Genomic DNA, 17,181 nt, shown 5'->3' with positions numbered 1-17,181 from the left:
ATACAGCTGCGACATTTTGGGTATTTTAGAAATGAGATGGACACTGTCGGGAGAAACAAATAGTGGAAGAATTCTCTGGTCAGGAAATGAGAGTAAGCATGAAGCAGGTGTAGGTTTCCTACTAAATAACAAGGCCTGTCAGGCAAAGATAGATACAAACCAGTTAGTGAAAGGATAATGGTTGCAAGATTCAGTGCCCAACCATTCAAGTATATACATCCACTGCAGAGAGTGCAGATGAAGACATTGAGGGATTTTACAGAGATCTACAAATAGAAATAGATGAGGTGCCGAAGCAGGATATACTCATCGTAATTCTCGCGGAAAGGATTAGACATTAGTTATGCATTTTTACTAAATAGCTTAAGGAAATTACAGCTTATACTAGGATATACATTAAAATAAATTTTAATACACTTCCAATATTTCGGCAATGTCATGTTGCCATTTTCACAGGAACTTAAAAACAAGACATGTGCACGTAAGCACAACAAACAGTAAATGAGGACGAAGCAGGAAGCTATTCTTTCTCCTAAAAGTCCAGATGGTGACCCCTAGCAGGCAATGATGGTATTCTTGGGCGATTGGCTGAAGGTCTTCTGATGTAGGTTTCCCAAATTTTGGGCAGTCTCATGCAACCAAATTTGTTGAGGTTTGGATTGTTTCATAGGGCTGAGGCTGATTCCATGAAAATCCTTTTGTATTTGAATTTACTACGGTGTATTATCGTGGCTTTCTTCTGCCGTATTCTATGGCGGGTATCCAGCGCATGGTCTGCAAGACCAGAGTGGCTGTATTGGTGAAACCAGATGTAGTCCTTGTGTTCTGAAATTCTGATATTAGCTGTCCTGCCTGTTTGGCCAAAGTAGGACAGCTTACAGCTGCAAGGGACCTGGTATACCCTGGGTAGGTTCTGGGGTTGGGGGGGTTGGTCTTTAGTAGAATGGATAAGTGATGCCAATTTTTTATATAGTCTGTAACGAGACGTTAAGTCGTGTTTTTTCGGGATTTTCGTAATTTTTTCAGAGGTGCCTCGGATATAGGTGCCACCTTTTTAATAAATTACTCTAGATTTAGAGAAAGATGTTGAAAGTTTATTTTTCACTTGGTTAGAATATAATAAATTTAGTTTAATCCTTTATCCAAGTGTGAGCAAACAAAGTTTGTGCCTGAAAGTATCTTCAGTAGTGGGGTAAGGTGGTACAACACCATTAATGCATAACATTAGACATATCTGCAAGGAGATGTGTTTTGCATTATGGGAGATACTGAGATAGGAGTGATGTTAGCTTGCTCCACCTTTGCAAGAAGTTGCCCTGGTGTTGTACCACCTTACCCCACTCCTGAAGATACTTTCAGGCGCAAACTTTGTTTGCTCACACTTGGATAAAGGATTAAACTAAATTTATTATATTCTAACCAAGTGAAAAATAAACTTTCAACATCTTTTCAAAAATTATTTTTTTAAAAATAATGTGTGAAGTCATTTAAAAATAAACTGTGAAGTCATTAGCTTCTATATACGAGTTGTCCCAGTCCTTAAAATACTTCAGGTGCATGTTTGCTTACAGTTAGATAAAGGTTTGAACAAAGTATACAATTTCTTGGTATCTTTAATTTATAGTATAACCAAGTGGACTTCCAACAACTTTTCAAAGAATGATTTCAAAAACCTTTCCTGGCAAACTGTTTAATCTCCTGCTCTCTACTCTTCATCTGGGATTCCATATTTTATTATTATTATTATTCGTGACACCTCCAAGGAGGCTGAAGACTCATCGTGGGAGGACACCTACTGTACAACTCTCCGTCTCCACTACTACACAGAACCTCTAATACCAATCACCTACATCAACGCCATCTACAGCCCACAACTACCACCACCACAGCTAGTATTTTTTGTCTGTAAATTACGTGTTCTAAAGGGCTGATTCGTCTGTATGCGGGATGAAAAACCCAAGTTTCCGGGAGAAAAAACCCTGCTACCTCTGTATGAGATCGGCTAACTCACCTTCAATTGAAAAAGTCCATATAAAGATTCCTCCTGTCATGACGAGATTCGAACTTAGGCCTTTTCTAATCAAAGGGCGCAACGTACCATTGTTCTTCCAGTTACGCTACGGAGGCATAAAAAGTGTAAGTACGGCTGCATAAATTATTATTACTATTATTATGTGACACCTCCAAGGAATCCAAAGACTGATTTCTAACAAAGACATTCTGAACTATCCATACTGGCTACTGAATTAGAAACCTTTATGCAGATGAAGCATAGCACATAAGCAAAATGCTTGTCACTTGCATCATGACATGATCCAGGCAACTATTTAAGAATGCTGTTGGTTAGTAATCATCTATAGTGTTGATCACAAGGGGAAAAACAAAGGATCTTTCAGAGTTTGATAAAAGCTTATTATGGGTGCTTGTCTTGCTAGAGCCCAAATTTTGAAAACAGTAGAGCTGACTGGTTTCTTAAAAGGTGAGACATCCCAGGTATTTAATCACTAAAAAAATAACTCATATTGCTTATCTAAGAGGTGTAACTGTGGTCATAAGACAGTCTAATTTGTCAGGAACGAGATTGCCTTCATCTGAGAAGGCCTGTATGGAAAAACAGAACTTCCTCTGTGTAACAACTGACCAATGTTGTTTAAGAGATACCCGTGCTATGAGAGGTTTCTTTAAATTAACACACACACACACACACACACACACACACACACACACACACACACACACACACACACACACACACACACACAGGAATAAGTAGCTATTTATTTAAGGCAATATATTTCAGCCTGAATATTACAGGCCATCATCAGTGACGACAATAGTTAATTATAAAGCAGAATAGAAACAATGGATTGATTTGAAAAATTAAGAGCGCCGTATGATGTTATACATAAAACAATGCAATGGTATAACTTAGGGAATATTGCAATATTAATTATTCATTAGCTATTTTAAAAAAAATTATTAATATGTGATTTTAATAAGACTTTTCCCATATCTTAGATGGAGAGAGAGAGGCAGTCATTCCAATTTAAGTTCGGATGGTGAAGTAAGCGTGTTACAGACCATAGCACATTCTGGTCTGTATCTAGATGAGGTATAGAACAAATAGTAGGAGCATGTCACAATAAAGTTTTTATAATTCCAGTTTTCTCTGATGGATGGTGAGCCAATTGCTGTTTAATGTTGATCACCATTGAAAGTGGGGGTTTGATAAATGTGAGTGATTCTGCTCACTTGATGGTGAGCAGAATATCTTAAAAAGATCAATTTGTTGTCTTTTTCCATTTCTATAGTAAATTTACTTTGAAGATGTAGATTACCTATATTATATAAAAAAATAAAAAAGAGTAGGTAATGTGTCTTCATTATGAGGAGAGATAGCAAAAATGTCTATATAATGAACCTAAAATGAAGGCTAAAGGTGCATGGATGAGAAAAAGATGTGTTCTAAATAAAAGTTAGGAAGTGCAGGGGAGAGTGGACTTCCCATTGTGGTTCCATCATCTTGACTGTAAACCTTATTTTGACAAATAAAATATCCGAAGTGCATAACAAAGTTGAATAATTTCACTATATCTTGTGGATATGCTTCTGAAAGTAGCATTTCCACAGGATACAGTGTATCCCCAAGAGGAAGATTTGCAAAGAGAAAGTCTATATATCAAAGTTAATCATTATATCAGTGGGTTGTAAGGAAACATTTTTTAGTTTATTTAGAAAATCAAAAGAATTTTTATGAATGAGAGAGAGCTGCCAATCTGAGCTTTCAATAGGTTTTACTTTATGTAACTTTTGCAAATTGCTCATACTATTTGTTCAACACCGAACTATTACAGTAGGAACTATTAAACATCAAATGATATATGAAACTCAAAGGCTTCTCAAAAGGAACCACATGACAGCTTTGTAATTCTTATAATCCTAGCTCAAATAACAAGGAAACAGTATGTCAAGTTCCAATCCCACACATTTCTGGCATCTCAGAACCCATTTCCAGAATTCTAAAAAAATACAATTTAATAGCTACTTGGGGTGGGCACGAATGACTTGAAAGGCTATGTAAATTGGGTGGCAAGAGATCTGAGATTCTTGCTTCAAATACGAATATGGTCAACCATTGAGAATGTATGGAACATGTTAGATAAACAGATCCAAGAGCAAAGTTTGCTTTTGTCAAATCTGATGATTTGGTGTATGCCTAGTATGTTGTAGATGTAAATGCAACCCAACACCTTATTTATTCTATGCCAAACCACATATGTGCTGTAATTCGGGCTAAAGGAGGACCAACATAGGATTAAATAAGTTTCTGATTCAGTGGCCATTATGTGTACATAATGGCACTGGCAAAACTTTTACAGCACTGTATTTAAACTTTTATTCAATATCATCTACTCAAGTTCTCTTTCTAGATTTAAGATTTCTCCTGGCATACTGCCCTGCTTGTTTACTAAAGGCTGGCTGTGGGTTGTTTGGAAAATAATGCACTGAACAAGATCATACGGTTTCTTAGAGTTCTTTTTAAAATAACTAAGGAAATGACTGCAATCAATCATAAAATAAGCAACATTTTGTATCATAGCCATCTTATATAATGACACAATTGTTTATCTCAATTGAACATAGAGAGATTTTTGGACTATGCACCATAGACATGATTTTTTTTTAACCAATTAAAATAGTCTAACTGAAACAAATTTTAATAAGGATCATAAATACCAAATGACAATGACAATCAAGGAAAAGAAGGAGTAGCCATAGTATTCAACACAAAATACGAGGCTAATCTTCTTGAATGGCAGTCAGTCTCAAGTAGAGTAATGTGGGCAAATATGAGAATGGGGAACTGGACAATGAGACTTATTTGTGCCTATGGTCCCACAGAAGGTTCTACTAAGGTAAAAGTGGAGGAATTTTTTGAGGCTTTAGAAAAAGCAACTGACACAATGAAAAAGGAAAAGTTGGTCCTTGTTGGGGATCTAAATAGTAGAGTAGGAAATGATTGTGAGACATACAAAAATATTTTGGGAAAATTTGGAAGCTAATAATAATGGCAAATATCTGTTGGATTTCTGCTCAGGACATGGACTGGTTATTACTAACACCATGTTCCAACATAAAAATGTGCACAAATTCACATGGAGAGAAGAGGTTAGGAATAAGAAAAGTCTCATTGACTATGTTATTGTTGATATTGATGTTTTCTCCCTGGTGCAGGACACCAGAGTGTACAGAGGATTTGAAATTGGAAGTGATCACTATTTAGTCTTGAGCAGGATAAAATTGAATTTCATATTGAAAAGAATAACATGTAAGAAAGTTTTAAAGCGAATAAAAGTTGAGCAGCTCTCAGATGTGAACTGTAGACTAAAATACAGAAATATTATTGAAAAGAAAATGAAAGAGTTTGAGAACAGGAATCAAACCTTGGAGATTCAGTGGCAAACTCTGAAGGAAACATTGATTGATTCTGCCAGAGAGGCATGTGGTGAGGTTGTGTGCAAGGATAAAAAAATCAGAACTCCCTGGTGGACACAGGAAGTTAAAGAGGCAGTGAAGGAAAAGAAGAAAGCATATCAAAAGTTCCTGGCAAATAAGTCAGCTTTTACTCTTACAGAATACAGAGACAAATGTAAGAAAGCTAAACAGTGTGTAAAACTAGCTAAACAAAAGTCATGGGAGGACTTTGGCAAGAATATAGAAAATAAATATCAAGAAGGTGGCAAAATATTCTGGAGGTTGTTGAAGAAGCTTAAGAATGGAGGAAAGAGTGCTGTAAAAGGAATTAGAGATGATAAAGGTGAAATGAAAACAGGAGAAAAAGATATCCTTGAAGTATGGAGTAATTACTTTGAAAAACTGCTAAATGAAACAAGCAGTGATGACAGCATAGTGATAAAAAACACTGACCAGGCATGCAGTCAGGAATACATATCCATACTTGAAGTAGAAAAAGCCATCAAAGGCTTGAAATGTGGAAAGGCAGCAGGAGTTGATGATATTCGACCAGAAATGCTGAAGTATGGTGGTATAAGAGTCTTACAGTGGCTGCACTGCATAGTTCAGAAAGCCTGGACAGAGGGACGAATTCCCGATGATTGGAGTAGAGCTCTCATAGTACCCATATATAAAAAGGGAAATAAAACTGAATGTGAGAATTACAGAGGTATTTCCCTACTGAGTGTTCCTCGCAAGATCTATGCAAGTATACTTGAGAAACGGTTGAGAAGAATTGTGGAAGAAAAGCTTGGTGAAGAACAAGCTGGATTCAGGCCAAATAGAGGCTGTCAGGATCAGATCTTCACTTTACGACAAATAGTCGAGAAAGCATGGGAATATAACAAAGATCTGTATTTAAGTTTTGTCGATTTGGAAAAGGCATATGACAAGGTGCCAAGAGAGAAGCTATTCAATACGCTGCAGTTATATGGTGTCAATGGGGCATTATATCAAGCAATACTTAGTCTTTATTTGAGTTGTGAGTCAGCAGTTAGAATTGAAGGAAGTACAGGAAGATGGTTTAATGTTAAATCTGGTGTGAGACAAGGATGTACATTATCCCCTCTGTTATTCATTATCTATATGGATCACATTATGAAGGAATGTGGTATTAAATCTGATATCAAAATTGGAGATGTTAATGTCAGCTCTATGCTTTATGCGGATGATGTTATACTTCTAAATAAATCCGCTACAAGCCTGCAAGATTCTCTGACTAAATTGAATAGCTGTTGTAATAGATATGGTATGAAGGTCAGCAATAAAAAGACAAAGACACTGAAAATAGGCAGAATCATTGAAAATGTCAACTGTGTTGTGAATGGAGAACCTGTGGAACAAGTAAAACATTTCAGCTACTTAGGCACAATTTTTACTGAAGATGGTAAACTAAATACAGAAATAGACAACAGAATCAGCAAAGCTGGTTTCGTGGGAAGTCAATTGAATAAATTCATATGGAATAAGAAAGAAATTAGTCGGAACACTAAATTAGCTGTATACAAGACTGTGTTCAAACCAATTTTAACTTATGGATCTGAGAGCTGGGTCAGAAGTAAAACACTTGACCAAAGACTAGAGACTGCAGATATGAGAGTCCTGAGAAAGATTAGAGGCGTGAACAGATGGCATCAATGGCAATATCATATTAAAAATGAGGATATTAGGAAAGAACTTGACATTGTCAGCATCCAGGAATGCATTAGCAGAGCTAATCTCAGATGGTATGGTCACTTAAATAGAATGGGGGAGGAAAGATTAGCAAAACAAGTGTTCTCTGCCAGGTTGGCAGGAAAACGACCCAGAGGAAGACCAAGATATAGGTGGATTGATACGGTACAAAGTGCCTTAGATGATAGAAATATAAGATCTGATAATGTTGGAGTCTTGACAAGTAACAGACTGATTTGGAGGAAAATTGTAGATAGGAAGTTAGTAATGATGTAATTTTTTCATGTAGTACTGTCATATCCTGTACACCCCCTGAGGGTACATGGCAGGAATTTGATGATGATGATGATGATGATAAATACCAAATTTCATTATTGTATCAAGTCTTGGGAAAGCAATTATTATTATAATTTCAGTCATTTTGATAACAAAATTGGTCCAATTACAGCAGACAAAGATAAAAAATCATCATCACTGATAGTTGCATAAGAAACAGACGGAGAATATGCTTTGAAGGGCTTTTGAAGATGGGAGCCTTATAAGAAGACAGTGCCTTCCATGCCTTCACAGGATCCCAGTAGAGGCATGGAAGGCACTGAGGGAAGAGAAAATTGACCTGCTGTGGGACCTGTGAATAATAGTTTGTCAACAGGAAAATGTACCTGAGGAATGGAGGGAAAGTACTCATGTCCCCCATCTACAAGATGTAAAGGGGGATGCACAAGACTAAGAATTACAGAGGAATAAAGTTGATGTCCCACACAATGAAAATCCTACAGAAGGTTCTTGATGGAAGACTGAGGAAGGAAGTGGAGATTGCAAAGGAGCAATTTGGTTTCATGCCTGGTCGATCAATGACAGATGCTATCTTTGGGTTACAGCAAATGATGGAAAAGTTTTGAGAGAAGCAACGGGAGCTACATCTGGTATTTATTGATCTGGAGAAAGCATATGATGGAGTGCCAAGGCAAGAAATCTGGATGTGTCTGAGGGAGAAGAAGGTACCGGAAAAATATGTCAGGCTGGTGCAAGAGATGTACAGAAATGTGAAGACAAGAGTTCAGACCTACCTGGGAGAGACAGAAAGTTTTCCAGTGACAGTTGGCTTGCATCAAGGGTCAGCATTCCTGTTTATTATTGTGATGGAAGGGGTGACGGAGGAGGTGAGAGAAGACGTGCCTTGGACTATGTTGTATGTAGATGACATCGTGCTGTGTGCAGAATCAAGAGAAGAAGTGGCAGCTAAACTGGAAAGTTGGAAGAAAGTACTGGAAGAGAGAGGTATGAGACTGAGCAGAAGTAAGACAGAGTACATGTGTTGCAAAGTGGATGGCAGCCAGGACAGATCTGGAGCTGGAAGGAAATGTCATCAGGAAGGTCAGTGACTTTAGATACTTAGGGTCAACAATGAAAGAGGATGGTGAGGCTGAGAAGAAGTGGAATGCAGGATACAAGCAGGATGGAGGAACTGGAGAGAGAGAGAGAGAGAGAGATGGCTGAAGTGCTATGCGATAAGAGGGTGCCGATCAATTTAAAAGGCAAAATCTGCAGGAGAGTAGTGAGACCAGCTATGACGTATGCTATGGAAACTATGGCCCTGAGGAAAAAATAACATCAGCAGGATGGAGGTAGTGAAGATGATAATGCTTAGGTGGATATGCGGTGTGACCAGAAAGGATCGTCTGAGAAATGACTATGTGAGGGGAAACGGTGAAAGTTACGAACTTAGGAGCAAAGATACAGGAGGCAAGGTCGAGAAGGTTTGGTCATGTGATGAGGAAGGAGGATGAGTGTGTGCGAAGAAAGGTCATGCAGATGGATGTGCAGGGGAGGAGGAAGCATGGGCGGCCAAAGAAGAGATGGAGGGAGATGGTGGAGGAGGACTTGAGGATGAAGAACTTGGATGTGGAGGAGACTCACTACAAACAGCAATCCTACTTAAGTGGGACAAGCTGCAGAAGAAGTTGCTAGTTGCTTTACCAAAAAAAAAAAAGTAATATAGAAGTGGGAATAAAAAATATTTCATGAATCATGAAACAATTACACAGTTATGACTGGTTCGATAACAACAATTACCATGCTACAGTCTAACCATATGAACAAATATGCATTTGGCTTTGCAGCCTTTGATAATACTGATTAACAAAATAAAACTTTTGACAAAATGAAATAAAATTAGATTATTCTAATGTATTTCTAGGCTGAATCCAATCAGTAAGAATTATTATTATAATATTTTTTATTTATTTTATATCAGTCATGGATGCTTTTCATAGGATTTTAGAATAACTGATCTGGAATTAGTTTGTAATAATACTAAAATTTTAAATAATTCTAATTTAATTGCAATTTACAAGGAAGATAGTGGGAAGTATGGATTTGAACATCTTGGAATCAGTCTAAGGTTCAGAGTTTACCATATACCACAGTTTCTGTTAGAGTGCTCATGGGCTTTCAGACCCTGCATCAAGTTTAAAATAAAATTTCACTCGCCTAAAGCTTTCCACATCTATAGAAGTGCTAGCTTTGCTTTCAACAGATCACTACCACGCATACTGAATTATTATTATTACCTAAGACTCCATGGAGTCAGAGACTCATATAGGAGGTCCTTTAGTCATACACAAAGCTCATCATATTATACCTTAAACACACTCAATTTCTCTGCGGACACCACACTCTCAGATAAGGCATTCCAATCATTCATAACTCTGCATGCAAAAAAACCTGCTTCTCATTCCCTTGTTCGCACCCTCCTTATTCTACCCTGATCTCCCACCATTTTCAGTAAAACTTCTTCAGCATTGATTCCATAACAACCCCTTACTAACTTGTAGGTCTCTATCATATCACCCTCTTCCTCCTATCCACTAGACTCTATAAATTGCATCTTCTCAACTTTTCTTCATATTCGACATTCCAGAGATGATTCTACTTTAGTCAGTTGCCTGTGGACCTATTCCAATATCTCGTCCTTTTGAAAACCATGTGACCAAATCCCACAGTAGTCCATGTGTGACCTAATCAGAGCCTTATACAATGAAACAAGACCTTACTTCTACAAGTTACTGTCTTCCACATCATTCCCAAAATTCGTTGTTGACCTCACAATTTTGGCAATGTGTCTTCTAAATTTTAGATCCTTATCCACCATCACCCCAAGATTTGTTATTTTGTCCACCTTCAAAAATATATCTCAACTAAGTGTAAATTCTACATCTCATCTTTGTTTCCTAAAATTTAAAACCTTACATTCTGTAACATTGAACTGGCATTCCACTCAATCTATTCAAGTCTTCTTGTAATGCCACACATCTTCTCTACTCTTCATAGTTCATCCCAACTTTGCATCATCTGCAAACAACTGAATATCCCTATCCAAATCTTCGCCAATATCATTAACATACAAGTTAAATAGCAATGGCCCTATAATAGATCCCCAAGGCACACCATAGTGATTTTCCTCTACCTGGATATTGCTCCCCCATACACAACTTGCTGATAGCCAGTCTCCGATACAATGCACTAATCTAATATCTAACCCGATCTGCTCTAGATTGGCTATCATCTTATCATGCTGTAATCTATCAAAAGTCTTTGCAAAAGCTAAGTATACTACTGTATCCTCTCCTCTGTCCAATGAAGCAATCACCTTATTGTAATAAGTAAGTAGATTATTAAAGCATGATCTCCCTTTAGTAAATCCATGCTGTCCATGAAAGATAATACCATTGTTGTCAACCCAGGATCCTGGTTCTCACCAACCTCTCCAACACTTTAACAACAACACCTGACACTCAGATAGGCCTATAATTTGATACTTGAGTTCTATCACCTCCCTTATGAAGCAGCACAATCTTGCCCTCCTTCCACTCCTTTGGAACTCAACCGACTGCAAGACTCATATTAAACAAATATGTCAAGGCAGATGCCAACTCCTTGGCACATTCCTTCAATACATGGTGATATATTATCAATTCCTCAGCCTTATTAACATCAAGTTTGCTGAATTCCCCATATACCTCTTACTATCTATCACTTAGTCAATCTCTCCTCATCATCAACTGCTCTCAAACACTCCATGATGTCACATTCACAAGAATGAAAGACCTGTATGAATTGCTCATTAAATATCTCAACTATATCCTCTGCAGCAGTTATTCTTATACCATTTTCTCCAATCAATGTCATCCTTCCATAATCTTTTTTTTTTTGTTTTTTGCTGGCTATATATTGTAAGAACTCCCTAGGATTGTTTTTGGCTTTATTAGCTAACTGCTACTCATACTTCGCTTTTGCTATCTTTCCCAACCAAGTCACCCTCCTTGCCTGTTCTTTGTAATCCTTATGTAATTGATTAATACCAACTCTTCTTATGCTGCCTCCATAATGCCTTTTCCCTCTGTATTGCATGCCTAATATCTTCATTCACACCTATCCTATTTAACCTTCTATCTATCTATCTATCTATCTATCTATCTATCTATCTATCCCAATGGCTTTAACAGGCCTTTAAGGCCCACAACCTTCCAAGCATGCTTGGATTTCGTAACCGAAATACGAGGATAGAATGGTCACTTCTATGCCTCAAGGTATTCTTGACTGTATCCCTGTGCGTTCAAGGGTCCGGTTTGCCTGCTTGCGGGATGAAAAACACCAGGTAAACTGGCGGAAAAAACCCTACTGTCCGCACCCAAGACCGACTAACTTGGCTATGGCTGAGGAAGATCCTTCAGCTCCTCACGTCTCCGATGGGAATCGAACCTAGGACACTCCTTCCCCAGGCATATGGTTGCCAAGCGCAAAGCCACTAGGCTAACCGCGCGGATTATTTAACCTTCTGACCCTTGGAATATGAGGTTGTTTGAAAAGTTTGGTAAAAAAAATAAGTTAAACAAGTTTTTTTTTTTTGGAGGGGGGGAAATCATCTTTATTTCTCAACATAGTCTTCATCGAGGTTTACACATTTGGTCCAGCAAGTTTCCAATTTTTTCATCCTCCCATCTAAGAACTAGGATTTGTGAAATTGTGCAAAATAGTCATTGACAGCCTTGATAACATCCTCATTCAAAGAAAATTTTTTCCCACTGAGCCAAATCTTTAAGTTTGGGAACAAGAAGAAGTTACACGGAGCCAAGTCTGGAGAATACGGTGGATGCGGAACGAATTCAAACCTCAATTCATGCAATTTTGCCATTGCGACACAGCCAATGTGTGGGATGGTGCATTGTCTTGAGGAACGAGCACTTTTTCCAACAATGACGCATAATAGACTCCTGTTATTGTCTTACCCTTTTCCAAATAGTCTATCATGATAATTCCTAAGGAATCCCAAAAGACAGTGGTAATCACCTTCCCAACTGACAAAATGGTCTTCGCTTTTTTCGGTGCTCTTTCACCAGGCATTGTCCACTGTTTTGACTGCTGCTTGGACTCAGGTGTGTAGTGGATCCAAGTTTCGAGAGATAGAAGACACTTCCAAAGGGAAGTGTCTTCTGTCTCTCCTCTCCTCTTCTATGGCCAATTTTTATATGGAGCATTTGGACAAACTTGCTCCTGATACTGTCATTCTTAATCTTTCTATGTGACTGAGATATATTGATGATGTGCTCTCTATTGGGCCACATGGCTCAGACACCTTAGACTCTTTTCTCCTCCACTTCAACAGCCAGCACCCCAGAATCCAGTTCACTATAGAAAAAGAAAATAGATTAGATACTCTGATCACAAGTCCACCAAATGGCACTCTTTCTTTCTCAGTTTAAAGACCCCCCCCCCCCACACACACACATGCATACACAGATAGATAGATACAAACTTTTCCATCATCTCCCTACTCTCAACAATATGATGTCATCAGAATGCTTGCTCAACAGAGCCTCCAACCTCTATTCCACCTAAGTTTCCCTCACAATGGAACTCGCTTTTATTCACCAATGGAAAAACAATCTATAAATTTCTGTCCCTTCCACCTCCTCACATCCCTCTCAACATAAAGATTACAGTAATGCCAATGGTATTCCCTATATATGGAGGGACACTTCAGACAAATTATCCAGAACTTTAATATAATAGAAATATCTCTTCACTGCCTTTCAAGTCTCGTTTGAAGCTGGCTTCTTTCACCACTCTCCTAAAGGATCTACTTCCCCCCCCTCTCTGTTTCAGGTGTTTACAAGGTTCCTTATTCTTGCAACTTGTCATATTATGGTCAAACTGGGAGATCTGCCAACATCTACCCTGATGAGCACAAGAAATACATAAAACTACTATGCTTCATCACAGTAAGCACAAACTTGAAAGCCTCTTTTTTAGAATCAGCAGTAGATTTAAAAAATCCAACCTAATCTCAATAAATATGGTTGTGTTAAACTTCCCAAGATTTGGGAAACACAAATTTTTAGGTCTCAAGCTCAACAGCACCAATAGAGGATGTTTCTCATAGGACTTTAGGTTTAAAATAATCTTACCTCTTCCACTTTTTGTTTTGCGTGTGTTACTATGATTTTAATATTTGTCTTTGAAGATGTCTCTATCTCTATGATAGAGATGAAATATCAGAATGATTAAATCTACTGTTTAATTATTTCTCTTTGTGTTGGTTTTGTTGAGTTAGAGCAGAAACAGGCAGCAAGCAATTGAGGCATATAAGAGAACAGAAATACTGAGCAAGAGAACAAAAAAAAAAAAGTAGATATTAGCCAGCACATGATGTGATATCAGAATGAACATAAGCACATCAGTAAAGCATTAAGAATTCAATACATGTATTTTCTTCTATCCTAAAGTAATTTAATATTTAGTATGAAATGTTAATGACCTCTTCCACTTTTTGTTTTGCGTGTGTTACTATGATTTTAATATTTGTCTTTGAAGATGTCTCTATCTCTATGATAGAGATGAAATATCAGAATGATTAAATCTACTGTTTAATTATTTCTCTTTGTGTTGGTTTTGTTGAGTTAGAGCAGAAACAGGCAGCAAGCAATTGAGGCATATAAGAGAACAGAAATACTGAGCAAGAGAACAAAAAAAAAGCAGATATTAGCCAGCCCATGATGTGATATCAGAATGAACATAAGCACATCAGTAAAGCATTAAGAATTCAATACATGTATTTTCTTCTATCCTAAAGTAATTTAATATTTAGTATGAAATGTTAATTAAATCTGATATAATAACTACAGCAACAATCACTTTATATTATTAGAATGCAAAGAAGAAGCAAAAGCAAAATGACCTACTCTCTTGCTGAGTAACTTTACTAGTAGGTGGAGACCCTCTTGCATGCATTATTCCACATCGGTTAGGCATTTCATCTTCATTGGGATATTCACTATGATTATAATAATCTACCGAATGAACAATACGCAAGTACAGCAAAAGACGGTCTAATACCTGTAAGAAACCAAAAACCAAAAATGTACTAAATTATTAAATTTATGTATCTTTTAAAACTTCCAAAACAATACTTTTTTTTTTTATATCTTTTTGGTAATTTCCCAATTAATGCTTAACCTCATGTCATATCTGGAGCTTCCGTAGCTCAGTTAGTATTGATGATGCCTTCCAGATGGAATAAGCTGGGTTTGAATCCTGTCTAGGATGAAAAAAGCCTTCAAGAGGTTTTTGTCATCTGAAGACAAGTTAGTGAGTCTCGTACAGAGGGGATGGGGAGGAAATATTCTAAAAAATCAAATTTTTCATCCTACAAAACAGCCAAACCAACCAAGATAATACACTAATGCACAGATAATACAGTTGCCTCTTTCCTCCACTGGAAGAAATGAAGGACAGAATACTGCAAAAGGAATCAAAGATGATAATGGTGAAATGAAAACCAAAGATAAGGATATCCTAGATGTCTAGAGTAATATATGTGTGGGAGATGAATTTTATCACCCTGTGTAAGACCACTGTCTCACTTACTGAAGAACTGAAGTGGCTTGAAAAAGTTCCATGTTTGGTCTCTGGAGCAGGGTTTCTAGACTGCAAAAATTAAAAAAAATTACAATACACACACACACAAAAAAAAAACTGATAAAAATGGGGGGAAAATCCTTACCACATAAAAAGTATATTTTTTGAAAGATTGTTAAATGCTCAAATATGGAGGCATAAAGGTTTTGCAGCACTGCATAATTCACAAGGCCTGGTCAAATTCCATATCACTGGAATAGAGCTCTCATAGTTCTCATCTAAGAAAAAAAGAGAATAAAGCTGAATGTGAGGATTATAGAGGAATTTCTCTATGAAGTGTTCCAGGTAAGATTCATGCAAGCATACTTGATAAGAGATTGAGAAAGATTGTGGAAGAGAAACTTGGAGAAGAACAAGTGGGTTCGGGCCAAATAGAGGCTGTCAAGATCAGATTTTCACTTTAAGACAAATAGTTGAGAAATCAATGGAATATAATAAGGATCTCTACTTAAGTTTTGTAGATCTAGAAATGGCATATGGCAAGGTGTCCAGAGGAAACTTTTCAAAACACTACAATGAAGTAAATGGAACATTATACAGAGCAATCCATAGCTATATTTAACTTGTAAGTCACCAATTAGAATTGAAGAAAATACAGGATGACTGTTTGATGTAACATCAGCTATAAGACAAGGATGCACATTATGATAGAAAATGGTTTAGAATCGGAGATATCAAGCTTAGCTCTTTGCTTTACATGGGTGATGTTGTACTCCTAAACACATCCAGTGCAAGTCTCCATGATTCTCTAACTAAACTGAATTTCAGCTGTATCAAACATGGAATGAAAATCAGCAATGAAAAGACAAAGACTGAAAATATGCATGAACATAGAAAACTTCAGCTGCACTCATTCTCAATGGAAAACCTATAGACAAAGTAAAATACTTGGCCATTTATACAGTTTTTAGTGAATATAGCAAATTAAATTAGGAAATAGAGAACTGAATAAACAAGACAGTCAGCTGAATACATTTAAATGGAATAAGAGAGAAACTGGCAAAAACACCAAATTAGCAGTATACAATGTTAGATATGGCAAAATTAGAGTGCTGACAAGTTATAGATTAATTTGGAAGGAAATTGTTGATAGGCAATTAATAATAATGTAAACTTAATCATATAGTGCTGTCCAGTGGCGCACACAGAATTTAATCTTGGAGGGGGCCAAGCACTCAGGATTTAATCTTGGGGGGGGGGGGGGGGGGGAGTTGAGTAGGCGATTTGAGAATACACACTACGCATTGCATACGACCTATGACTGAGCATCTGCAATGATCGCTAATTCATAAGTAGTATAGAAATAGAAGACACTATAATGGAGAAAGTGTAGCAGCACAGCACAGGTTGGTTGTGGTAGACTGTGATATAAAAGGGGAAAAGAAGAATAGACAGAAGTGGTGGGTACAGAGGAGAATAAAGTGGTGGAAATTGGAAGAGGAAGGACCAAGGAATAAGTTTAAAGATGAGGTATTGAAAGAAATGAAGTTACCAGAGGACGTGGAAGAATGGTGGGACGTTAATAGTCAGAATATTAGAAAAATTGGAGAAGAGGTGCTTGGTATAACATCAGGAAAGGGACCACCTGAGGATAAGGAGGCATGGTGGTGGAATGAGGCGGTGCAGTTGGAGATCAAGGAAAAGAAAGAGGCAAAGAAAAAATGGGACATGACTGGAACTAGAGCCGACAAGGAGGCATATAGATTAGCAAAGAAAAATGCAAAGAGAGCTGTGGCAAGGGCGAAAGCGAGGGCAGTTGATGAGGTTTATGAAGAACTGGAGAGAAACAGTGGCCAAGCTCAGTTGTTGAGAATAGCGAAAGCCAGAGATAAGGCCTCGAAAGACATAACATCAGTCAAGCAGATAAAGGATGCCTCAGGAGTAGTATTACAAGATGAGGACAAAATCAGAGGAAGATGGAAAGAATATTTCCGAAAACTACTAAATGAGGATCCAAGAGAGAGGTGCGAGGATGGAGAGGTAAATGAGAGACTGGTGCAAGACATAAGTAGA

At 37.5% G+C, this 17,181-nt stretch overlaps 1 protein-coding gene across 5 annotated transcripts in view; it reads right to left on the bottom strand.

Annotated features, from left to right (window-relative positions):
- Ars2 (arsenic resistance protein 2) overlaps positions 1 to 17,181 on the bottom strand; it is a 394,921-nt gene that overhangs the window by 76,621 nt on the left and 301,119 nt on the right. For all 5 annotated transcript variants that reach the window (XM_090407032.1, XM_090407029.1, XM_090407033.1 and 2 more), the window contains one exon: positions 14,433 to 14,586. In XM_090407032.1, the coding sequence (XP_090263158.1) occupies positions 14,433 to 14,586 (154 nt within the window). The remainder of the gene's footprint in view (positions 1 to 14,432; positions 14,587 to 17,181) is intronic.

The sequence above is a fragment of the Typopeltis vanoorti genome, chromosome 17, assembly GCF_054136105.1.
Source record: "Typopeltis vanoorti isolate ZY-2024b chromosome 17, IOZ_Tvanoo_1.0, whole genome shotgun sequence".
In the NCBI taxonomy this organism is placed as follows: Eukaryota; Metazoa; Arthropoda; class Arachnida; order Uropygi; family Thelyphonidae; genus Typopeltis; species Typopeltis vanoorti.
The sequence above is the reverse complement of the archived record's forward strand: the minus strand, read 5'-3'. Positions and strand labels throughout refer to the sequence as shown.